This window comes from Lithobates pipiens, unplaced genomic scaffold (genome assembly GCF_037356315.1).
Source record: "Lithobates pipiens isolate NorthernLeopardFrog02 unplaced genomic scaffold, aLitPip1_a1.2 Scaffold_28, whole genome shotgun sequence".
In the NCBI taxonomy this organism is placed as follows: Eukaryota; Metazoa; Chordata; class Amphibia; order Anura; family Ranidae; genus Lithobates; species Lithobates pipiens.
In genome coordinates, this window is record NW_027507789.1 from 33,811,302 (window position 1) to 33,838,145 (window position 26,844).

A 26,844-nucleotide genomic window follows, 5' to 3' on the forward strand; every position below is an offset into this window, starting at 1 on the left:
CAACACTAAGGGGTAGGTTTACAAAAACGGGTGCACTCAGATTCTGGTGCAGCTGTGCATGATAGCCAATCAGCTTCTAACCTCAGCTTGTTCAGTTAATCTTTGGCAATAAAACCTGGAAGCTGATTGGTTCCTATGCAGAATTAAGCCTAAGGCGTCTTTCACACGGCTGATCCGTTCAGGTCCGCCTGTCAGTTTTTCAGGCGGACCTGAATGGAAGCTCCATAGAGCTCTATGGAGTGTCGGATATCAGCGGTGACATGTCCGCTGACATCCGACCCGAAAAAGTGTGACCGAGGAAAAACCTATTTTTCCATCAGTCATTGGATCGGGTGAAGACCGACTCTATGGTCCGTCATCACCCAATCTCCCATAGGGGAGAGCGGTGCTGTGACAGGTCCGTCCCTGCGCAGTGTGCAGAGACAGACCTGTCCTCTGCCTGCTCAGCGGGGATCGTCGGAGCGATCCCCGCTGAGCAAGAGGATATCCACGGGGCGGAAGGACCCTAATTTTGCACTCTCCAGCTTTAGTAAATACATCTAAGCCCAGGTTTACATTGAGGGCAGGTTTGAAATCGCACAAGTTCAGCCCAGCATTTCAGTCTGACTTCAGGGGCGATTTGACAGACATCTGTTGCGGGTTCCTGCACAGATGTCTATTGAAATCGCCCCTACTGTTGGGAATCGTACGCAAAGTCAACACACTGATTCGGATGGTGCCATTGGAGGCAATAGGGTCCGATTTGGAATGTCAAATCGGCCCAATGTAAAGGTGAACTCGATCCCACATAATCTTTACCATAGTATTGTCATTTTTAAAGTCCTTTTTTTGGTATTTTTAACTCTTCAGCTTTTATTAAAATTATTCCTGATGACCCCGCGATAAAGGTCCTTGTTCAGGCACAGCTCTCCATCTCTAAACTATGCTCCTGTATTGTCACCCTGTCGCACGCTCTTCCGTCAGGGACTACAGGTCACTATCAAGAAAATCCACTCAGAACTATGCAGACATGGCTGTAATACCACCGGAAGTGGCTACAAAGATCCTGCAGGAAATCGGCAACACCGAGTTATAAGAAAGAATCAAAAAGGTCAAAACTAGTATGTAAACATGAAGTCCAGGTATGGTATATTTTTACATACCCTGTTTCCCCTAAAATAAGACCTAGCGTGAGTGTCGGTGATGGCTGCAATTATAAGCCCCACCCTCTTTCCCTGAAAATAAGCCCTACCCTGAGAATAAGACATAGAAGGACTTTAACTAGGGCTTATTTGGGGGGTAGGGCTTATATTGCAGCCATCGTCGACAATCACGCTAGGTCTTATTTTAGGGGAAACAGGGTAGTTGCATTGGTCCAATGTTACTATTTATATACCATTTTCTAAATTAATGCAAAAACATTCTCTGAATTGCTGATTGTGATGATATTTCCTGCACAATGTTCCTTATAATCCCTTTTAGCTGCTGAGTGATATATTTCAAGCAGTTCTCTTTCAATTTTGAGGATTATGGATTATAGCTAGTGAAAACTCAAAATTAGAATATTACACAAGACCAATAAAAATAAAGGATTTTTAATACAGAAATGTTGGCTTACCGAAAAGTATGCCCATGTACACTATAGTATGCAGTCTATACTTGGTCGGGGCTCAGTTAGCATGACATAACTGCATCAATGCATATGGTATGAAGGCGATCAGCCTGTGGCACTGCTGAGGTGTTATAGAAGCCCAGGTTGCTTTGATAGCGGCCTTCACGTCGTTTGCAGTGTTGGGTCTGGTATCTCTCATCTTCCTCTTGACAATACCCCACAGATTCTCTATGGGGTTTAGGGTCAGGTGAGTTTGCTGGCCAATCAAGCACATTGATACCATGATCATTAAACCTGGAATTAGTACTTTTGGCAGCGGGGGAAGGTGACAAGACCTGCTGTGAGTGCTTACTGTCCATAGAGCATCCCTTTTTTTTTTTTTCTTTAAGCCCGTGATTGCACTGTATAGCATGCTGCGACCAGCTCATTACAAGGAATAGGTCGGTGATCACGTTGTTATAGTAACACACGGATCCTATAACAGCCATGAGATGCTTTGCCTATTTGCTGTCTTTCCTATCGTGTCACAATCACATAGTGCTGAATTGCAACAACAAAGCAGTGGGAGACTACTCTCTACAAACAAACAGTGTTTTGCTGCATCTCTGTTTTCTTATCTACAAAAATCCAAAGGGTCATTCACCTTTGCGCCACAATTATACGTGCGTTTGCAGTCAATAGGTTTGGCAGGCTGAAGTTGTCTTTTTAAAAGTAGTATATTGGTTAGCGAGTGCATCTAAATGTACGCTTTAGCAGTGATGGCAAACCTTTGGCACCCCAGATGTTTTGGAACTACATTTCCCATGATGCTCATGCACTCTGCAGTGTAGGGGAGCATCATGGGAAATGTAGTTCCAAAACACCTAGGGTGCCAAGGTTCCCCATCACTGCTGTAGGGTATATGCACATGGGGTGTATGATTTTATACAGGATCTGACATGAAAACTTGACCATATGCAGGTATCATTTGTGCTAATGCTACATGCCTACAGCACAAATGTACCCTATCTGCTAAGATGCATGCAACTCCTGCTGCCTAGTGTCCCTTGGTTACTAGGAGGCAGGCAGCCCATCATCCTTAGTATTCAGGACGAATAGCATACATCTTTGCTAAAAGTATGTAAAGCAGGGGTGTCAAACTCAATTTGATCATGGTCCACATCTGCATCTATGGTTGCCCACATGGCTGGTTGCGCTGTGTACAGAGTTCAGGCCGTGCACAACTCCAACCCAACTATACCCCCTCCCCCCTGGTTGGAGCGCTGGAGGAGGTGATCTTTCATGTTCTGGCTGCAAAACTGGGTGCAAGGGTCACCTGACAAGGCCTGGTGCGCTGGATTTAGCCCGCAGGCCTAGTGTTTGAGAATATATAAAGTTTAAACACAAATACAGTCCATAGCCAGGACTGTAGATTCAGATTTTAAGCTCCAGATTTGCTTTGCACATGAGCCATTACCATAACATACAACTGCATTACACAAGTGCACGAGTCCTAAGAATTATTGGAGGTAAAAAAAAAAATGGTAAAAAGTAGTGAAAACAAACACAAAGTAGCATTGAAGGGTTTGTAAGGCTAATCGCTAAAAGCTCATGTGAGCGTGAACATTTTCAATATTGATAAATCTGCAGCTTTCCTTTAAATACATGGTGATCCTGCCATAAAGGTCTTGTTCAGGTACTTCCTGCAACAGAGTAACTCTGTCCGTGCCTTCCAGTTGTGCTCCTGTATTGCGATTTTCAGACAAAAATTCTAGTGCAGTCTATGTGTCACTATCAGGAAACCCATCCCTTTGATAAGACGTGCAGCTATTATTATGGATGTAGATAAGAAGAAGTAGTGGCAGGAAATCAGCAGCATTGACATGCAACAAATGATGACAAAAAAAAAAAAAAAAAAAGTAGAGTAAATACTAGTTACTTATTGAAAGAAGGAGTCAACTGTTCATGACACACAGTGCTTTAGCAAACAATGGGGGGTTATGAAAGGCAAATCCACTTTGCACTACAAGTGCACTTTGAACTGCAGTCGCTGTAAATCTGAGGGGGTAGATCTGAAATGAGGGGAAGCTCTGCTGATTTTATAATCCAATCACGTGCAAACTAAAATGCTGTTTGTTTTCCTTACATGTCTCTCGGCTCTACAGCAGCTGCACTTCCAAGTGCACTTGCATTGCAAAGTGGATTTGCCTTTAGTAAATAACCCCCAATGTCATTCGGGTTGGGTTTTCATCATCCCATGCAGATGTCAGCGCCGCAGGGCCATGCCTAAGTTTACAAACTGCACCATAAAGCTGATGTGTAAGTATCTTAATCATACAGCACAGGCTGTATATTCCTGGACCATGGGTTATAGGCCGATATTTTCCAGGGACTGGACACTGGCACTACGCATGTGATTTCACCATTGCTAAAGTGAGGGAATCCCCAGAGGGGTCTGGGTCCTATCCGCAAAGTAAACACTGAGGGTTGCCGATCCAGAAACCATTGGATAGCCCATGGCACTAAGAAAACTTCTATCAAGATCTGACTGCTTAAGAAAATAAAAAAGGAATGGTTAAAGGGGGACTGCTTTGCTCATTGGAGACAAAATATCACATATGTGCCTATTCAGTTTATGCCCAGCAGACACGGGCAGCTCCCCATCAACTCTATGGGCAGCTGGGTGTAAGAGCGGACTCTGCTGTTTCTTTATACCTCTGATATGGTCCACTAAAAGGGAAAAAGGGCAGTCTTTTTTTTTTTTTTTTGGACCTGGACAGACCCAAGAGTAAGCGGGTGCAACTGGACACGGAAACATTTACATCCGCCGGTCCATGAACCTTCCCTAGTCAAGTTCACCTATCCGTTTCTCAGGCGACCCTGATCAGAAGGTCCATGGAGCCCTACGGCGCAGCCAATGTAAATGCCTGTTCAAAAGGGACCTAAGAACACTAGCAAAAAACTGGGGTCTTACAGAGTGGGTGGGGCCATGATTGCCCTGCCCTAGGGGTATCCCATCACCGGAAGGTAGCCTGCTATGGCCTATGACTTCAAGTCCTGTGTCCTGCACTGTACCATTAAGATTAAAGTTTTGGCTATACACACACTCGGTGAAATCAAACTGAAAATTCCCTGCAAGAGAAGAAATACTTTCTGGTAGCTGGCATGTTGAATCTTATTTCTCTTACCAAAGATCTGGGCCCTGCTGTTATTCGATCCTTCCTTGTATGTGGGATAGTGCCTCTTCTGTTAGGTGCCGTGCTTTCTCCTCCCCATCCCTGTATCCTCTAGTAATCTAGGGCTCTGAGGGAGAAACCTGCAGGGAACTTTCAGTTTGCTTTAGTTAGATAAAGGGCATGGTTGATTTAAGGGGAAACTGTCCAGGAAAAAAAAAAAAAAAAGTATCATTGCATTTTTTTTTTTTTTCATCATCTGACAGTCACCTGATCTGGTGGTTTCTCGAACCCATCCTTCTATAGTCAGGATGAATATGCCCAGCAGGTGACCCCCCCCCCCCCCTTAATGAACAGCAGAAATGAATACACACTGATTATGCAAAATCTTCATATTAACACTTCATATTAAAAAGTGTTAAAAGATCATTTAAAATGTATTTTTTTTACTTAAGCATTAGAAGATTAAAAAACTTCACAACAGAATGCCGCAGCCACAAAGGAGAGTGGGTGTGATCAGCACAGGGCCAATCAGCACCATCCAGACAGATGGGCAGGGGTCCTGCAGCCTCGAGAGCAGCCTCCTACAAGCTTTAACCAGACACTGATAAAAGTCACAAGACTGCTATATACTGCTGATGAGAAATGATATTTAGCAGTTTATATTTGCTAAAATAATTGCATTTCCGTGTACTGTGGGAGACTAGATATAGTGAATGCAGGCTCCTATGTTTAGTAACATATTAAGTAGAAAAGGGATGATAACCACTGAGGTTTTTTTTACCCTGTGTGGTTTTCACTGGGGAGATTCACCCTCTTAACCCCAGCTGAGCACATATACCTGGCAGCACAGCAGTGAGCTTTAATGCCAACCTGCCATATATCCCTACAGATGGTGCCTCTTGTTTGTGCTGGAAGCATGCTCACCCAGCAATGTGGCCGCATTGTCACAGACTGCTCCTGGTCTCGATTTATGAGCAGGAGTCGGTGGGGTGGGGTGTGTTCCCAACCAGGTGATCGCTACGATAGCCTCCAGCGTTAGGAACCTTTAACCACTTCCCACCCGGCCAATGCATCTATACGGCCGGGTGGGAGCCGTCTACTCCTGATAGGACGTTCCTGAACGTCATTCAGAAGTAGCGGGATCGTGCCCGCGTCACCCGGACACGGCACATCTGAGATCGGCAGGAGGGCTCTGTGATTGGCCCTCCTGATCACATGACGGCCGTGTCCAATCACGGCCGTCATGTGATGTAAACACCCGGCCAATGCATCTATACGGCCGGGTGGGAGCCGTCTACTCCTGATAGGACGTTCCTGAACGTCATTCAGAAGTAGCGGGATCGTGCCCGCGTCACCCGGACACGGCACATCTGAGATCGGCAGGAGGGCTCTGTGATTGGCCCTCCTGATCACATGACGGCCGTGTCCAATCACGGCCGTCATGTGATGTAAACAAACAGCCGGTTGCTAGGCAATCGGCTCTCCTCTCCGCACACGGAAGTCATCGCTGAGGAGAGGAGAGCAGAACGCTGCAGCCGGCTGATGATCAGTGAGTATGGGCTGCTTTTTACAGCTTTTTACTCACTGATCATCAGTCTAGTGTCAACACACAACACACCACACAGTACAAACACAGTCCCCACATATGTCCCCAAATAATAAAAACACATGTCCCTAATAATAAAAACATGTCCCCCACATATGTCCCACTAAAATCACATGTCCCAATGATTATCTGCACACATATGTACGTGATCACCTGCACACATATGTACATGATCATTTGCGTACATATGTCCGTGATCACACAAACCAATTATTATACAGTTAACGGAATTTTTTTTACCAAAAACATGTAGCACATTACATTTTGGCTTAAATTTATGACAAAATTTGATTTTATTGGATTTCTTTTTAAATAGAAAATATTGTTTTTTTTCCAAATTTCCGCTTTTTTTGCGCTTATATCGCAAAAAATAAAAAACGGAGTCGTGAATAAATAACACCAAAATAAAGCTCTATTTGTGCGAACAAAATGATAATTTCATTTGGGTACAGTGTAGCATGACCGCGCAATTGTCACTGAAAGCGCGAGAGCGATGAAAGCTGAAAATTGGGCTGGGAAGGAAGGGGGTGAAAGTGCCCTGTATTGTAGTGGTTAAAGAGTTAAAAGAGAGCGACTTATTTTTTTTTTTAAGTGTCATTGGACCAGAAGGCGAGGCACAATCTTCCAGGGGCACATGAACTTAAAAAAAAAAAAAATTCTCCAGTGGAGTACAGGTGGAAAAAAATAAATAAATTTTTTTAGCTATAGATACACTTGAAATTTATTAACAAAAAGTGCTGCATGCTTTTACCACTAGGTGGAGCCAAACTTCTCATTAACCTGTACTCTGTATTTGAAACCGAACTCCAGTACACACTAATCAAAGTAATTGTGCGACCGCCAAAAAACACATTAAATGGATTTCTAAAGTAATATAATATCAGCCTCTTGTTATCCCTTGTACAGAAAAAAAAAAAAAACAAAGGGCAGCACTACAAGCCAAGCGAGTGTGGGCGATGACAGGAGAAATGATGAAAAGTGGAAAGAACAAAGAGATGACGTCATACAATAGTGGCTGCTCCTTCATTGTCCAACCAGCATGCTGGAGGTGTACCAGGAGCTGCTTTAGCTTCAAGTCCCAGGCATGACCATTTCACGTGTGTGTGTGTGTGTGTGTGTGTGTGTGTGTGTGTGTGTGTGTGTGTGTGTTAACAAGTTAAGCATTTTTCATTCTGTTCAAACGCTTGAGTGAGCCGTTAGCCTGGAGTTGAGCTTTACTGTTATTCCCAAAAGCATGCATTCTACGTAGACGCAATTTCACAGAAGAAATAAAAAAACACAGAGCCACATATCCGCCTCTCATCTTTATTCACCGTACCATTTTTCATTAATTTATTGCTACGGAGATATAAGCAGAGGTGCCAGTGTTTGTGTTAACAAGGTAAACCGACCATTTTATCCCCTTTTCTCAGAGGGCAGTTAAAGGGGTGCCCCGTCCAGCTTTATATGTCACATGATTTGCCCATAAAAACTGCCTCCAAAAAGCATAATTGAAAGACACTTCATATTGTAGAGCCGAGATTTTTATCTTTCTTTTTTTTTTTTTGTATTTCGTTGTTGGACAGCCCATAACTAGAGGAGCACCCAACAGCTGCACCTTGGAGCCCGTTATCTATAGAACATTCTACATGGACAACCCATTAAATAATACAAGATCAGCCCTACATATCTAGGTTCATCACCTGCTTTAAAGTAGAAATGTGGCCAGGCTTTGGACATTAAAGTATTTAGAAGATTCTTAAGACACAGCAAAATTAGCGTTAAATCAAGTCCCCACTGACATCTACAGCAGCAGGCACTGTGAAGCAAATCATCCTCAAGGTTCACAGCACCAATGTCGGTTTTCTCAGCAACTCTGCTAATCCCTCCCCCACCCAGTGACTTGGCAGTATTACAGCCTTCTAATCCCTGATGCTCCAATAGAGAAGCGGGAGCTTTTAAGTGAACAACTTGAAGGATTTTTGCGGTGAACGCCGTAGCAAAAAGCATTACAGGGCAATGGGTTATCATAAGCCAGTGAGTGCTGGTTTTGAAGCTCATTAGCTGTAGGTTAACTCCTTGCTGATGCCTCCTGGTGACCATTTAACTAGATCTGAACACCAAGAGGTGGCGCTCCAGCTCATGTGACCACTGTTATTGTACGTCACCTGATCAGGAGCCCGTCCCACTGGACCCAGATCATTAAACGATGGCCTCTCTCCACAAGAGAAGAGCCCCAAGAACACATACACTATGTGGCAGCACCCGCTATGCTGCCATATATATGCATTGCGCCAATGAGAATCGGTCAAGGATCTATAAATACTTCTATGTTCATATCCTGGTCACAGGTCCACATTAAAGAGGAGATCTGATCATAAAGTTATGAAGTACCTATTGAACTTCCTTATCAAATGACCCTTTAAATGGGTTTTGGAAAAACCTCAGATACTATAGACAGATCTGTAACACAGTCCTACATACAGTGTATTTAGATAAGCAGTCACAATACAAAGTTTTGCCCTTTGCATGGTATATAACCACTAGGAAAGAAAAAAAACATTTTTTTTTATATATATACAAATTCATTTATACGTTCCATTGGCACCATAACATGAGATCTTAATATTTACTTTGTATCTAACCCAAATCAACTGCCACCTACAGCAGCACCAGGGTGGGTTAACCCAGTACCAGGGCAGGTGCAGAAATATACTGTCCAACGTTCTATGATTGGCAACACAATTTTGACACCATCCCATCCCTGAGAAATATTTAGGATTTTACCCCTCCCATTCTGGCAGTGTTGCCAGTGGTATTAAACAGGACCAGGCATTACCCTCCTATACAGTCACTCCGAAATGCATTTGTACCATTATCAAAAACCCTACTGAAAATATTTAACCAAAGTGGACAACTGTCCCTTGTTGGCAACGTTTATGAACTGTAGCGTCAAGTGTTAAAAGATGTACACATGTTAGGTCTATTATGAGGGGTGTCCTGGCGGCAGTGGAAAATTAGAATTCTGACGTACCTATATGCTCCATATCTTTGAGTACAGTGCAGGAGTGGATTCTTAGACCATGGCTTATATACAACTATCCTCAGATGGACACTGACAAGAGCTCTGCCCCTGTGTATCTATACAACACCTGCCCTCTCTGTTTTGGAAAGCAATAAGGAGAGTGCAAGAAAAAGAAGGATGGGGAACCTGTACTTCAAAATATAGAATTTACAGGTACTTCAACATTTCTGTCATCTTAAAAGTACAGTACAGACTATGGGATGTCTTCAAGCAATAATTTGAGGGGTGGGCATCAAACAAACAGCAATAAACACACAGGAAAAACAATAAGGCCGCGTACACACGGGCGGACTGTTCGCTCAACTTTGTCCGCTGAACAGTGTTTGGGCGGACAGTCCGCTCGTGTGTGGGCTTTCAGCGGACAGTTTCAGCGGACAGTCTGCTGAACAAAGTTTTTCGGAAATTCCGAAAAACTGTCCGCTGAAACTTTGTTTCAGCGAACCGTCCCCTCGTGTGTAGGCTTGTTCGTCAAACTAAGTTCCGCGCATGCTCAGAAAGGATTTACACGCCGAAGTTTGCATTGCAGTGTATAGGACGTCGTATTTTTCGTCCCGTCATACGTGCCATTCACGTCATCGCGCACGGTTTCAGCGGACTGTTCGTTCGTCGTGTGTGGGCAAGTCCGTCCATGCTAATTTTGAGCGGACTGTCCGCTGAAACTGTTTGACGGACAAAGTTGAGCGAACAGTCCCCGCGTGTGTACGCGGCCTAAGAATCAACAGAACTGAAAAGAATTGACAGTAGAAGCAGATTAGTAGAGGTTCAAACAGCCACCTGTCAAAAAAACTTTTTTGAAAACGTGGATGGAGAAAGAGATGGTGTCCCTGCAAACTGAGAAAAAACAAAAAAAAAACAGATGCTTGATGCCGAAAAAAAGGCCAAAAACCCCATCATCTTTGGGAGAACCGGCAAAGGTATGGAAGGAGTGCGTTGTTTCCTGAGCGCAGCACTACAAAAAAATAAAAAAAAAGGTGCAAGAGAAGAGAGGAATCCTATAGAGCAGCCTTTCTCAACCTTTTCAACACAGAGGAACCCTTGAAATAGTTCTCTGGTGTCGGAGAACCCCTGCTAAAAATTAGAAATCTACAACTCATGATACATTAGTGTGATGGTCAGTGGGAAGAATGGTCCTTACACTTTTGGTCATTGGGAAGAATTACCTCCTTACAGGTAGCTAAAAAGATCAATGGTGTCAGTGGAAACTTATCTGAGAGGCAGAAATTGCCCAATGCTGAAGGAACCCCTAGCTACCTCTGGAGGAACCCTGATTGAGAATCAATGCTATAGAGAGTTCACCTCATGAAAATACTGATATGCCTTCAAGGCAGGACATGGAGAAGAAGAATGATGTCCCCACAGAAAGAGCACCAGGGCTTCCAAGATACATTATCCCCATGCAGCGTTAGGGAAAAAAAATAAAAAGGGGCAGCAAAGGCAGAACTATAGCTGCCAAGGGTAAGGGAGTGAAGAAGGCTCAGCTCTGATTGGGTACCACCACCTGAAGAAGGCCCCAGAGAGACACATAAGGTTGCAGCAGGGGACGAAGAGGAGCCATGTCTTGTAAAGAAGAGTGGACAAGAGCCAAGGTTTTAGGAAGAAAATATACAAGTTCGAACCAAAACCTCCAGGGTGTCAATGGCAAGAAGTTTGGCGATTCCAAAACAGAAGTTGCAGGATGAGGAACGGAAGCAAGTTCTAAGAGAGGGCTTCCGAGCATTATACTAGGCAAGAATTACCACACATAATAAGTTGCAGAGTATATGGGGGGGGGGGGGGGGGGGGATTACCTGCTCAGCAATCTGCTACACATGTTGTGCGTCTGTGAGGGAGTCCAAATCAGCGGGAGGGATTGGTGTCGGGATAAGACCTTGCTTCAGAACAGAGGAAAAGCTATAAACCTGAAAGGGGTTTCTTCAGGTCCTGCAACAGGAATCTTGCTAATTTTCCCACGTGCTCACACTCCAAGTGCCATCGCTCAGTCAGGATATTCAGTTGTGGAGTACTCACAAGAAAGATGCGGATTGAGGGGGGTTCAGCATGTCTGGCGTGAATGAATGGCAATAACCCTGGTGCTAACCAAGTTCCTGCGGCTCGGTCTCAGAGGTGTCTCAGGCGACAGCAAACGATCAGCTTGGGTTTGTAGAAGAGAGCAGCTGGAAGTGCACAGTTAGGAGGCTTATAAGCACTACATTCACTAGCCAGAGAGGAACCCAGTAGTGGGATGGAAGAAAATGGGTGAATGCTAGAACATTGCCTAAAAGAGTCAAGCAAGACAATGAACGCTAGGGGCAATACACTTAGCTTACCCCATAACCTGTGCCTTCAAACGTACATGTGTGCTCGGCCCTGCGGTGCGCCTTGTAGGATAAAAGCAAATAATTTAGTGTGTACTACAAATCCCAGTAATGAGCCAAGAAGACATATAGAGCCAGGAACTGGTATGTAAAAAGGTACAGGGAAACCCTGTCTTTCCATGTCGCTGGTGCTATGCAGAGTTCACCCCCTCCCCTTGCAGTGGGCAAACCCCTGAGGGGGCCTTTATGCCATAAAAATGGATCACGGTTCCGGACCTGCATAGCATCCTGCTAACTCACCTGTGCCAAGGTGAGCACCAAAATTCAGAACCCAGTGCCTGAAGCAAGCATTTTAGGCGGGCCCAGCTGCTGCACGGTGCAAGGACGATTTCATTGGTCAGTCTTGTAAATGTCCCTTAAGTCGCTGGGTGAGCAGGACCTTTTTTTTTTTTTACTGAATCAGAGGACAGTCCGGTGTTCTATGGGTAGCAAATGAGTACAGGGGATAACTGATCTGGAAACCGCTAGTGAGCCATGAGGTAATAGGCAGTCATTTCTTGTCAGAAAGGTCAAAAGGAGGAGAGAGAACAGGTGAGAAAATCTGCCACATGAGACGGGCTCCATCACCTATATCAGGGATATGCAATTAACGCAAGTCCCATAAGGCATAGCAAGATTCTGACAGCCACAAGCACGACACCCAGAGGCATGATGGGACTTGTAGTTCTGCAACAGCTGGAGGTCTGCTAATTGCATATCCCTGACCTATATAGACACCAGGAAAAAAAAAATGGAGCCTCACAAAGTGGGCAGGGATACTGTTAAAATACAGATGTTAACATCGGTGTGAACAAGGCCCACAAGGCTGCAACCCGTTAACATCTCCTGCATGTAAACATGTCTTTTATGGAGAACTATTAAACCTTGAAGATTTTAAAGACCAAGTAAGGAGTTGTGGATTGCTTTTTCCTAATACTATGCTTGCAGCTTTGTGACTGCTTATCCTGCACCCGACTGCTCAAGGATATCTCTCCAATTTTATTTGGGTTGTAGCAGTAGAACTTTGCTGTATGACCCAGCAAAGCTTTTGCCAGTGCCCAATTACCTGAAGGTAACATAACCCGTGGTCGATGAACAAACTCCTGTGTCCTGTCCATTTAAGATAGCTGATTTATTTGCATTTTACAACTGATTTTAATGCAAAAATCCAGGAAGACCAAAGATTTTCAAATGCTTGCCTGGAGTTCCGGCTTACGCCCTTTCCCAGTTTCTCCTGGGCTAAGGAAACGGCACTTGTAAATCTGCACCATCACTCTTTTGTAATCATTATAGAGTCGGTTTGGACATTTGTATAAGAGTCAAAAAAATAAAATAAAAATTGGGTTAGTTTAGAGCAACAGATTTCATCCGTCACTCTTGTAGTGGAGACTAAATTGTCCAAGGAGTGTTTACTAAGCAGACTTTTTTTGGGCTGAATCCGGTGACAATCCGGTTATCTATTGGGCAGCATAGGACAGCCCAGAATTAGTGGTAAAAGCCACTGACTAGCCTTGTCCTATACCTGCTTTTTTTGGCACATCTTCCACAGCTTTAAAATAAACTGACCCAGGACACACTTGTAAGGCGAATGCAACATGAATGCAAGTCCAAATGTCCCCATAAGCCTATAACCAGTTCAAAAAAATTAAGCTTGGGGCTCTTTTTGGTTTCTGTAAGTAACAGAGACCCAATCCTTTCAGACACATTAATGCTCAAGTCAACCAAATAATTTTTTTTTGTTCTGGACAGAGTAATGCCGCGTACACGCGAGCGGACTGTATGGCGTACTTAGTCCGTCATACAATCCGACGGACAGTCCGTCATACTTTCGACTGAACGGACTTGACCACACACGGATGCACAAACAGTCCGTCGAAAGCTTGCGCGATGACGTGTACAGCACGTACGACGGGACTAGAAATAGGAAGTCGAATACACAGCAAAGCACCCTTCCGCCGTGTAAATCCTTTCTGGGCATGCGCCATTCTTAGTCCGTCGAACTAGCCTACTGACGAGCGGATTGTCCGCTGAAACCAAAGTACGACGGACAGAATTTCGAAAAATCCGAAATACTTAGTACGCCAGACTGCACGCTGAAAAAGTCAGCTGAAGCCCACACACGAGCGGACTGTCCGCTGAAATGTGTTTTGACGGACTAAGTACGCCATACAGTCCGCCCGTGTGTACGCGGCATAAGGCAGGGTTGCAACCTCTATCAGGTTTTACTTTCATGCAGAGTTCCCAGTGGGGAGATATTCCTTCGCTTCCTGTTGGGACAGGAAAGCTTTCCAGCAAGGAGACAGACTTTTCTGCAAAATGAACAAGAACCTCCATCAGTTACTGCGGTCTGTGCCATCCTGTCCCAAGTGAAGCGAAGGTTCCACCAACCAGGTCATAGACAGCAATACACATTAGACAGAAGTTTTTTATTCTTCCCACTCTATCCAAAACTTAAAAAAAAAGTGTTGGTTGGAGTTGGTCTTTAATGCATGATGAACTATTAAAAATTGAGGTTTACTTGAGAAGAGTCCATTTTGTCATCGGAATCACCCATTGGCTTCTTACTCCAGCAGTGCGGTCTGCCACAATGTTTTATAATCACACAAAAGACACCAGGAAGAGCGAATACAAGATAATTCATCCCATAAAATCTCCACCAATAACCAATATATCAGGGTTGGATGTAACACGTAGTTCAGAGTTTTATTGCTCTCCCGTAACCTACTTGACTTTTTTTATGTAAATATTAATTTTGTTTTCTGTGCCTTCTGCTGCAAAATCCACTCAAAAGGGAATATCTTTGAGACTAAAGTAAATAAAATGTAAAAGGATAACTGTGGTTATGTACAGTAATCCTTCAACTCCCCTCCCCCTCTACCCAACACAACTGCAAAGTCTTACAGCTTTCTGTCCACATTCATGGCAGATACTCACTGTGCATCCCCATGGGAAGCTATATAGCCACCCCTCCAAGCTCTCTCAGCTGGTCCCATACTACTCTGTGCATGTGCTGAAAAATCCCATTCATTTCTATGGAAAGGCCATCAATGCATCCCAATGACAGACATCCTCTCCTTAGAAATTAAAAGTATCTGCAGAGAATCAGGACCAGCAATAAGAGTCTACAAAGGCAGATGTGCAGTTTTCTGTGTGTGCCGCAAAGCGTAGATTTGGCTGAAGCGTGGACAAGAAAGTAGAAGGCTATGGGGTTGTGCTAGGGAGGGGCTTCAAGTACAGTTATCCAACAAAGTTCTTGACAACTCCTGCACAGGATGCAATATTACAACTGTCATACCGTAGATCAGGATGCTATAGGGGGAACAGTCAGTGTCAGGCCATACATAAAGAGTTTGTGATGGTACAAAGTATCTAGGTAAAGTCTAATCTTTTCTTTATATAAAAAGACAGGTCCTCTACATCATGAGGAAGGCAGATGGGGGTGGAAGACAAGTGGGACTTTGGCCCTCAGGAAGAGGTCTATAGAGTTCTGGAAGACCCCAAAAACCACCCACAGCTGAACATACAAAACACAGAATTTGCAATCATCCAAAAAGTCTGACGTTTTCAACTGCTAGAAGTCCAAGAAAAAGACAGACGAAGGAGTGGTATTTCCTCCTGCGCAAATGTACAAAGTAGTATTTTTCAGACAAACAGGTGAATTGAGATTGGTCAACATACTGACAGCCAGTTTCTGATTTGTGGATAAAAAGGAAAAAAAAAAAAAAAAGGAATAGGTGTACTTATAAAAGGATTCAGCAGGCAACATTTTTCAGGAGCAGCAGATGTCGATCTGGGACCAGAATGCAATGGATGTCAGGCAACGTCTACTGTGGAATCATGGAGGCAGAACACTGAAGGAGAAAGCGTTTTTTTCTTGTATGGTCACCAGGTTGGACCAAGAATTCCCACTTCAACCTATAGCTCAAAAAGAGCTAAAAGCCTGCAGAGGATCTGGAAAGTATTGCATCTGTGTCTGACATCTCAGGGGCTGTAAAACAGTTACCTAGAGATCACTGTGTAAGCTCCGATTGTCTTCCCTAGAGGTTGTCCCCAGGTTGGTATTGGGGCTCGGTGGCAGTGAAATAGTCTTCTAAGAACGCCTGTAGGTATTCAAACGTTGGTCGCTCTTCTGGGTCTTTTCGCCAACACTGCAACATCAGGTCATGGAGGGATTCAGGGCAGTCAGGAGGGCAGGGCATTCGATACCCACGCTCCACTTGGTCCAGGACCTCTCGATTCACCATCCCTGTGGGGCGGAGCAAATTAGATGTAAGGAAAAGCAGATGGGCAAAGGCATCCTTCAGTGGCTACACATTAAACATCATAAAAACATAGGTTAAGACACTGTCACTTTGGCCTTTCTGGCCATTACAGATACCCTTTTTTTATTATCTTCTCAGATTTTTAGAAATATATATACATATACATATACATACACATACACATACACATACACATACACATACACATACACATACACATACACATACACACACACATAAGAATGAAGCGCCACACATAGCATCATCAGGTGTATGCAGATAGGAGCATATGTGGAAGCAGCACAAAATACGCACAGCATTTACAGTAGACAAGTATTGTGGAAACGCACCTGGACAGTAAGAAGAGGCCTATTAGCTATTCCACAAGTAATTACAACATAACAGTAACAATTACGGAGCAAGGGAACATCACCTCTATCTGGTTAGACCAAATTGCCTCAAATTTGCGTGAGGCATTATGTAGGTGATAATGTATGGTTTTCAAACGTTAAATTTTTTCCATTTCTGATATCTATTCATTCACAGTGCGAGTGTTGCAGACACCAATCAGGAAGCAATTAAAGGGATATTAAATAAATGTATTCATGATTTATATTTTTTATATACATAATTTTTCCCTTTTTTGTGTCTAAAATTGCCTTTAAAATCCCATTTGAGGTTTTCTATTTTTAAATATACTTAAAATGTATACTCTGTATAAATATAATATATGCTAATAAAATAGGGCGTGATGGACCACAAGGTCTTTTTCTGCCATCACTCTTCTTGGCTTCTACATATTTTCTATATCCAATCTCAGGTTATACTGACCAGGATATGGCACTCTTCCTTTAGTGGTCAGTTCTGTTAGAAGAATTCCAAATGACCAGACATCTGATTTAATAGTGAATCGTCCATACAGGGCAGCTTCTGGAGCAGTCCATTTAATAGGAAACTTGGCACCTAATAGAGAGAAATGTGTACATATATTTTTACAATGAGATGTTGTAGTTATTGCTAGTTACCTGTCATGTATTCAGCTATCGAAAGGGGATGCATTCTCAACACAGTGACTTACAGGCAAATTATTATTATATAGGATTTATATAGCGCCAACAGTTTACGCAGCGATTTATAATATAAAAGGGAGACAATACAGTTATAATACAATAAAATACAATACAAGAGGATTAAGAGGGCCCTACTCAGAAGAGCTTACAATCTAATCGGGTAAAATTATCTATGCAGGGCAAAGCAATAGGTTGCCTCTCTCTCCCACGTAACACATACTCCCCTTTTCTCTACTACCGTGCCGTTCAGCTGCCAGGATAAATGAAGGCCAAGGGTAAGGTGCAAGTCCGTCTAGTCAAAGCTTACACAGGGTTGAGGACTCTCTCGCTGCCCTCATGTTAGAGCTGTCTCAATCACCATGCACCAGTGCTTTTACACAAGAGGAAGAAAATAGTCATATCAACCTCTACAACTGGATGTCAAGGGGACGGGGTGGGGGTCTTTGATCCTGGCAAAGAGCGGTGAGGGAGGGGAATGAAAAATTATTATAGGAGTAATCCCCCCACCATTAAAGCAAATCTGTGAGCAGGTCTGACAGCTGCCATATCAGTTCACTTTATTTGTAGGCTCCATTTCTCAGACAATGGTTGTGCCTTACTTTTCCTCAGATGGCAGTCAAGAGGCTAAAGCTGGCCATAGACAGTTGGTTGTGTACAAGCAATCTGTTGGATTTTTCTGGTGGCTACTGTAGTCAGTGTGTTCACAATGAACACAATGGGGGTTATTTTCAAAAAACAAATCCACTTTTCACTGCAAGTGCACTTGGAAGTGGAGTCGCTCTAAATCTAAGGGGTAGATCTGAAATGAGGGGAAGCTCTGCTGATTTTATCATCCAATGCAAGATAAAATGCTGTTTATTTTCCTTGCATGTCTCCCTCAGATCTACAGCGACTTTACTTCCAAGTGCACTTTCAGTGCAAAGTGGATTTTCCTTTAGTAAATAACCCCCAATGTCTCTGCGAGAGGGAATCCCCCATCAACAATGACTGGGTTGATGGCGGACTTGAGTGTCTATAGCCAGCTTTATTGACTAATGAAATACAGACAACCACTATAGGAAGAAATACAAATCTGTACATGTAAACCAATCAGTGCACTAATGTACAGCAAGCATTTAAAAACAGGGAAGTGAATTTCACATTTCTTCATGCGGACGGATATGGAGGTAGACTGGCCCGAAAGACTACTATGGGGCTTTACTGCACAGGACACAGGGGACTTGTGGTGCAAGATGTGAACAATTTCCCGTGCAAGTAAAAGATGCATCTCTGGGTAGAAGGGGGAACAATTAGGGCACCTACCGGGATAAGTGTGCTTTCTATAAAAGTGCAAATATCTGTTGAGGACAGAAATATGGGGAATTTGCCACTGGCCAGTTCATATCTATAACAGTTCCAGGGCTATCATCTTGATAAAAAAATAACAAGCTAGTGAGTCACTGGCCTGGAATAAGGCTGCTGGTAATGACTTCAAATATTCCAGACTTCACTGGTTGCATGCTTTTTTAAATGACCCAAAGCAAGGAAGCAGGATGACCCCCTGAGGACTGTACTTTAAAAACCACGTCAACCCCTCCCTACACTTTTTCTTTTGCAGTCTGGTATTGGCTGGGGTCAAAGCTTAGAAGAGGTAGGCAACCTCAGCCCTCCAGCTGTTTTGAAACTACAAGTCCCATGAGACATTGCAAGACCCTGACAATCACGGGCATCACTCCTAGAGGCAGAGGCATGATGGGATTTGTAGTTTCACCACAGCTGGAGGGCCAAGGTTGCCTACCCCCAGCTTAGAGGGAATAGTGATATCACTCCTAGGTCACATGACATGCCTCAGGCCTAGAGATTTGCTACTTTGTCTGGGCATTGCACGGCATCATGAGAGGGGGGTTACATGCTCCCCACATCTGGAAGCATTGGGTATTGTGCAGTAGCAGGGGGTGGGCCTTACACAAGTCCTGTCATGTCACCCTGACTAGACAAAGTGACAGGGTCTCCTAAATGCACAGACTCCAAAAAATAAGGCAAAATATCTGCTCAGTAAAAGCAGCCTAGAGTTTCACTTTAAGAAAAGAGTATACATGGTGTTTTTGTAAATCTAGTTTAGAATGCTGGGTAAACAGAAAAACAGCTGGTACAGCATAATGATATGGAGCAGCCCCGGTATATAATTAAGTGGCATATGTGTATAATTATGAGCAAACCGCTGTGGATGGTGATTCAGAGATCGTGGACATACCTTGTCTTGCTGTGTATTCATTATCTTCTATCAGACGAGCCAGTCCAAAGTCGGCGACCTTACATACCAGGTTCTCGCCTACGAGGATATTGGCAGCTCTGAGGTCACGATGTACGTAGTTCATCCGCTCTACATACGCCATTCCGGAGGAAATCTACCATAAAGAAAAGCCAAGTGATGACCTATACATTGAAACTATTTTTGAAAAGCTCAGACTAACTGAAAACGTCAAACTGGCTGTCTAGTTTACCCTACACCAACCCTTTAAAATAAAATTAAAGCCCAACTCCAGGCAAAAAATACAAATAAAAAAAAATTCCCATGCAGTAGGAATGTGCCTGCAATGCATGGGTCAATTGCTGCTTTTATCCAGGGGTGCACAGAAAGCTTATACTCGCCTGATCCTCTGCTCCAGCGACAACTGGTGCTCCCCCATGATCCAGTGGTGGATTGCTCCCAATGTTCCCACGTCCAGAGTAGAACTATGGGCTTGATGGTGTCAGGAACAGCCCACTGCAAAAAACCCAGGTCCCTGCCGGAGCTGCAGGGACCTGGGAGGGAAAAAAAAAAAAGGTATCTGCCTTCTCCAATCCACTGAACAAAAACAGTACACAGCCCAACTGCAAGGGAAAAAACTTATTGTTTGCTTGGAGTTGGGCTTTAACATTGAACATCTGGCAAATGCCTGGTTAAATGGCAGTTGGCATGCTGAGGAAGTCATGTCCACTGACGTAACGCGTACAGGTAGGGGGGGAGCCACGCTGTGGCGTCATCCAGCCATTTTGACTGAAGTTTGCTGTCATTGCACACAAAAGTGACGTTTTATTTTGTAAGTGCTTTTAAGCTATCGATTATTAAAGTGGTTGTAAAGTGATTTTTTTTTAAATAAAAATAACAGGTTATACAGCCTGGATTCTCCTCTTCTCAGGTCACTCTTCTGCTCTCCTGGCCCTTAGCTCCTGGTGAGTACCCCCACAGCAAGCAGTTTGCTATGGGTGCACCTGTGCCGAGTCACAGCTCCCTGTGTTTATTCAGGCACGGAGCCGTGACCCTGCCCCGCCCCCTTTCTCTCCTGATTAGCTGACTGACAGCAGCGGGAGGAGCCAATTGCGCCGCTGCTGTGTCTCAGCCAATCAGGAGAGAGAGAGAGTCCCGGGACAGCTGAGGCACTTGCAGATAATCGCTGGATAGATATGGGCTCAGGTAAGTATTGGGGGGTTGCTAATGCATTAAGATAAACAAACCTGACTTTACAACCACTTTAAACATACATTACATACAGAGAAGTAATATTTATTTTCTTTTAGCTTCTACATATAGCCCAGCTGTATACACAGTTGGGAAGAGTGTGCAGATCCCTTCTTATTCTGGTATTTAACCCCAAAAGGGGAAGTAGTGCTTTTTGACCCTTATTGAGCTATAGGTTGCACTACACATGATCGGATTTTTTACATGCCGCGTACACACGATCGGATTTTCCAACAACAAAACCGTGGATTTTTGTTTGAAGGAAGCTGGCTCAAAACGTGTCTTGCATGCACACTGTCACACAAATGTTGGCCAAAAATTACAAAACGTGGAGTACACGGTGACGTACAACACATATGACGAGCCGAGAAAAATGAAGTTCAATAGCCAGTGCAGCTCCTCCTGCTTGATTCAGAAAATGCGTGAACTTGTGTGATGGACTTGTGTACACATGATCAGACTTTCCAACAAGTTTTGTTGGTGGAAAATTTGAGACCCTGCTATCAAGCATTTGTTGGCGGAAATTCCGCAAATGTTCCATGGGGCATACACACAGTCGGACTTTCCGACAACAAGCTCACAATGAACATTTCCCCGTCTAAAAATCCGACCGTGTGTACGTACGTGGCTTAATACGGGCATATATTCACCAATTGAGAGTGTGGTGAGATCACTGTCAGTGTTTTGCTTGCAACCTATTTTATTTTGCAGTTTACAATTTTGTGATCACATTGCATTATAATTGTGCCAATTAAATCCCCATGTTTTATCTCTCGCATGATTGCAATAATTTAATTTCAATGATTCAGCCCTCCTGGAGGAGTCTTTAAATGCTACATGTCTTATTTAAAAGTGGTTCTCACTAAACTATCGACTTTGTTATGATCAAACAAATATTCACAAGGATATATGAAGAAGATGTACACAGCCTATTTACTGGCACAGACCAGGCTTGCTGTATTTCAAAGACCTTACTGCAAATCCCAGCACTTAGGCTTCACATTGCATTACATACAGAGGACTGGGGACCATATGTTCAGCTAACATTTCTTGTGACAACTATAGACCACCATACCTACTGAAATTCAGATTTTACCAAAGTCCACTTAAATAAAAAAGGTAATCAGACGTACCTGTGCAGCCATATCTACAAGCTGTGGAAGTCGGAGGTAGCTGCCCATATCACTTTTTAGATAGTCCAAAAGACTGCCTGTGTGGGGAAACAGAAGAAGACACACTAAGACATTGATGAAGAAAGGGAAAACAGATGTATGGGTCCCACCGATGCCTTTAGTTTCACACTCAGACACTTGTTGGTAGGTTAAAAAAAATTCTGGTAACAAGCAAAACCAATTTATTTTAGCCTGATAAACAGAAAGCTCTAAAGTGAAAATTCCCTATGTTGCAGGGAACATCTAGAAGTGTTAATTGTGCCTAAGCAGTACCCGGAGAAATCTACCTTTATCTTGAATTCTTCCTGAAAAATAATAGCACGCTTCCTGATTACAATCTCCTTTCAATTTACCAAAACTATATAATAGGACGATATACCTTCAATCCAATCACTCTGTATCCAATCAGTTAGTACCCTGAATTACACTGATTGATTGTAGCTTTTAAAGGAGACTGTACAATCAGATTGTATAGCGTACGGTAACCTTTACAGGCTTCCGCGGATACACTTTTCCTGTTTTCAATGCAACAGCTCTGTTCCACATTGGCTGTTATGTGATCACTCAGCTCCAGCACACTCTGCCAAAGGAAAGATCTATGCAAGAAGATGGCAAGGTACCAATCGATTGATCGGTAGAGGAAAACACCGGCTTTGTATTCAGGGAGAACAGTGCTCACTGACAATGTCTGCATGTAACTACAGAGGTGGGCAGGAGGGGAAGGGCAGGTGCAGGATGTGTGAATGAGGTCAATTCTTGAACTACTTCCTGTTAACAGTTGTCCTGTCCCAAATACCAGGAGGAATAGCAGAAAAGAATGGAGGAGAAACTGGAGGCTGGAGGTTAAAGCCTGCCCTAGAATATAGAAAAGGTTTTTCTTTTCTGAAATAAAGGTACATTAAGGCTGGGCTCACACATATGCAAATTGGATGAGTTTTTAACCACATCCAATTCTATAACATGTGAATGTGACCGGCTTTCAATTGAGCCAGTTCACAAATGTGCTGGGCTGCCACGGTGAGGTTTTTAAAAGGGTAGTGTTCATTTTTTGGTCGGTTCAGGTGCAAATTCGGGTGAAAATTAGCACCCGAACTGGTGAACAGAAAAGCACCGGACTGCAAACCGCAGTCGCATACGTGTAAACCGAGCCAACATTTTTTTTAAGGCCAAATTGGGTTTCTAAAAATATGCATAAATACAGACCCACCTAAGTTATAAACAGTATTTCAGCATTAACAGCGCTCTAATCCATTAATCAAATAGATATGTGCCAAAAACAAATATACACCAAACATTAGTGCAATTAAAAATTCATAAAAAAGTCCAAAAGGTTAGATCAAAGTTCATAAGAGTGAAGTGCTCCAGAAGCCATCAGGTTAATAGGAAATCCTCAGAGAGAATACACACCACACCATGCAGGTAAAGAAGACCTCGTGCTCAGTGTGAGAACCGGCGCCCCCCCCCCCCCTTTGCTTATGCACTTACCCCTAAGGGGTTAATCTCAGACACTGCAAATGTTTCACTGTGTGTTGCTCACAAACTGCACTCATCCGCCCGTCAGAGGAATATCCAACCCGGAGCTCTGCTCACACCAGGATTAACCCCTTAGGGGTAAGTGCATAAGCAAAAGGAGGGCTCACACTGAGCACGAGGTCTTCTTTACCTGCATGGTGTGGTGTGTATTCTCTCTGAGGATTTCCTATTAACCTGATGGCTTCTGGAGCACTTCACTATTCTTATGAACTTTGATCTAACCTTTTGGACTTTTTATGAATTTTTAATTGAACTTATGTTTAGTGTATATTTGTTTTTGGCACATATCTATTTGATTAATGGATTAGAGCGCTGTTAATGCTGGAATACTGTTTATAACTTAGGTTGGGACTGTATTTATGCAGATTTTTAGAGTTGATGTATGATTTATAACAGCAGCTACTTGTGCAGATAGAGTGCAAGTCCATTTGTGCGCTAGGATCAGCATTACAATTCTATTGTGTTACTGATAATTTCTTTTGGTAATAGATATCTCCTTAATTTATTTTTGATTATCAAAGGAAAACTACCACAATGATAGTGTAAAGAGGTTAATATAATTATATATATATATATATATATATATATATATATATATATATATATATATATATATATATATATATATATATATATATATATATATATATATATATATACATATACATATACATACACATACATACATATATATACATACATACATACATATATACATACACACACACACACAATATATATATATATTATATATACATACATACATATACACACACACACACACACGTACATTTCTTGCTATTACCATAACCCAACACCAAAGAACCCCAAAAAAAAAAATAATAATAATATTAATAATGTCTTTACTGCGACTAATACTCCTATTCCTGGCAAGCACAAAGATACCCCGTTTCCCCGAAAATAAGATCTAGCATGATTGTCAGTGTTGGCTGCAATATAAGCCCTACCCTTCAAATAAGCTCTACCCTGTTTCCACGAAAATAAGCCCTACCCTGCAAATAAGACCTCCTATTTGGGGGGTAGCGCTTATATTGCAGCCATCACCGACAATCACGCTAGGTCTTATTTTCGGGGAAACAGGGTACCCAAGAATTCTGCATGCTCTGGACCTGTAATGGGAGTCCCCGAGCATCGTACAGACAGGGGTGCTCCCTCACCATCCGGCTTAAGGTCTCAGTATCAAAAGAGAAGCAATCTACTCCATCTTGTTTAGTACTGCTGACCAAAATGGACTTTAGGTCATTTCCTGGTGGGGAGGGTAACTGTACATGCAAGCAGAAAAATGTGAGTTTCAATGCTTTTCTATGGGGAAAAAAAAATAAAAATTCTTCATAAATTCACGAATCTGCCTGATTTGAACAAAAGTAGCTCCAAATTTTTTTGGAGCTTCAGGTGTTTTGTAGTGCAGAAGTGATCACCATAGAGATGCATTGATTTTTTTTTTTTTTCTCCCTGAGCATTTGAGCTTCAAGCTTCGTACTAAAGAAAGCTCAGGTGTGAATGGGGCCTGTGTATTTGCATACTACATTGGCAAAAAAACAAACCAAATCTGGCACACGGGATAGGATTGGCATTGACTCACTAGGCACTGTATAAATTACTTGTACAGAGGAGTAAAGAGGGTGGTGATCACCAAGTACAGAAAGACAAATGGCCCTTCTGCATTTTACCGACATAAAAAAAAAAAAAAAAAAACACACACACAACATTTTGGTGGGTCTGGGTACCCACTGCAAAGATTTTCCATTAGGTAAAAAGGGAAATCTACCCAATGGGGGTCACCAACTACAGAAAAATATAAATAAATTAAAATATGCAGCAAAAGCAACATACTAATGGTTAAAGAGTTCAAACATGCAAAAATCGAGTCCTGATGAATGGGGGGGGGGGGGGGGGGGTGTACTGGAGCCTCAAAAATGCACTGGCTGTTTAAATTTTTCCCAATATGAAGTAATGAAGGCTTATTTGGATTCCATGACCATTGGTTTGGCACTCATTACATCTTTTATCTTTGGATCTCTCAGTTAGCAGCACCCTGGTTCACAAGAGCAGCCTCGCCAGAGCTAGTGAGCTATACACACCGGACTGACTTTTCACAATCATAAGACATAAAGGAAAATCTGATGCTTCGAAGACTAGTGCCGCGTACACACGAGCGGACTGTATGGCGTACTTAGTCCGTCATACAATCCGACGGACAGTCCGTCATACTTTCGACTGAACGGACTTGACCACACACGGATGCACAAACAGTCCGTCGAAAGCTTGCGCGATGACGTGTACAGCACGTACGACGGGACTAGAAATAGGAAGTCCAATACACAGCAAAGCACCCTTCCGCCTTGTAAATCCTTTCTGAGCATGCGCCATTCTTAGTCCGTCGAACTAGCCTACTGACGAGCGGATTGTCCGCTGAAACCAAAGTACGACGGACAGAATTTCGAAAAATCCGAAATACTTAGTACGCCAGACTGCACGCTGAAAAAGTCCGCTGAAGCCCACACACGAGCGGACTGTCCGCTGAAATGTGTTTCGACGGACTAAGTACGCCATACAGTCCGCCCGTGTGTACGCGGCATAAGAAAGAAGGTTTTGGCTAGACTTGGGTTTTTATTTTCAGTTTTAACTGGAACATTGCTTTAATTGTATAAACAGTCTATGTGGAACTACAGACAGAAATGGAGGTGAAAGTGATCTGTAAAGACATGAATAAATAATATAAATCCACTAGTGTGGCTGAGGGCTCTACAATAAGTTATAAACCATACGTATGTGCCTTTCAGGCTTACCTCTGTTCATGTACTCTGTCACAATATAGATGGGCTCTTCGGACACCACTGCATACAACTGGACAAGTTTCTCATGACGGAGTTTCTTCATGACCTGTGCCTCCTGCAGAAAGGCCTCTGGGGACATAGTGCCTGGTTTTAGGGTTTTAATGGCCACCCGTGTAGTGCCATTCCATGTACCTAGAAATAATTGAGAGAAAAGATTACAAAAACCCCTATAACCTTCCTCTTCTTGGTAGGTCAATCCATACTTCTGCGATATGAATGTATGACCAGGTCTTCCTGACATTTATAATTCATGGTTTATTACAGGCCGTTTTGTCTTTCCATCCTTGTTCATGGGCACCAATAGCCCAGATCCAGAGATGTTTCTTAGCCCTTTAACATTACCAAAGATGTTCTACATGTATGGCGCTGTAGCATGCATGGTTGTATACACGAATAGTCACTTCAGTGAAGTTATGGAAGATGTGGTATACATAGAGAATACTTACCCATCCAGACCTCCCCAAAGCAGCCTTGTCCCAGCTTGAGCTCAAGGCGTAATGAGTCTCTAGGAATTTCCCAGGCATCCTTTGCCAAACCTTGAGTCTGTGGCTTGGACGTGGGACACACAGTGGTCAGCCGGTGACACAAACCATCTGCATGCTCTGGGGAGAAAACAGAGAAAACCTGTTAAGGAGGGGTATGAAAGTGTTTTTTTGCTAAATGAAAAAGCCATTTAATATATGTAGGTAAAATCTCTTCCAATCGGTAGTTTCTGGCCT

General features: G+C 43.1%; 1 protein-coding gene across 2 annotated transcripts in view; it reads right to left on the bottom strand.

Moving 5' to 3' along the window:
• Nucleotides 1-7,643: 7,643 nt before the first annotated feature.
• SRC (SRC proto-oncogene, non-receptor tyrosine kinase) overlaps nt 7,644-26,844 on the bottom strand; it is a 90,765-nt gene continuing 71,564 nt past the window's right edge. For both annotated transcript variants that reach the window (XM_077459056.1, XM_077459055.1), the window contains 6 exons: nt 26,572-26,727; nt 26,078-26,257; nt 21,696-21,772; nt 19,315-19,468; nt 16,843-16,974; nt 7,644-15,995 (listed from right to left, as the gene is read on the bottom strand). In XM_077459056.1, coding sequence (XP_077315182.1) covers nt 15,787-15,995; nt 16,843-16,974; nt 19,315-19,468; nt 21,696-21,772; nt 26,078-26,257; nt 26,572-26,727 — 908 coding nt within the window. In that variant the 3' untranslated portion in view covers nt 7,644-15,786. The remainder of the gene's footprint in view (nt 15,996-16,842; nt 16,975-19,314; nt 19,469-21,695; nt 21,773-26,077; nt 26,258-26,571; nt 26,728-26,844) is intronic.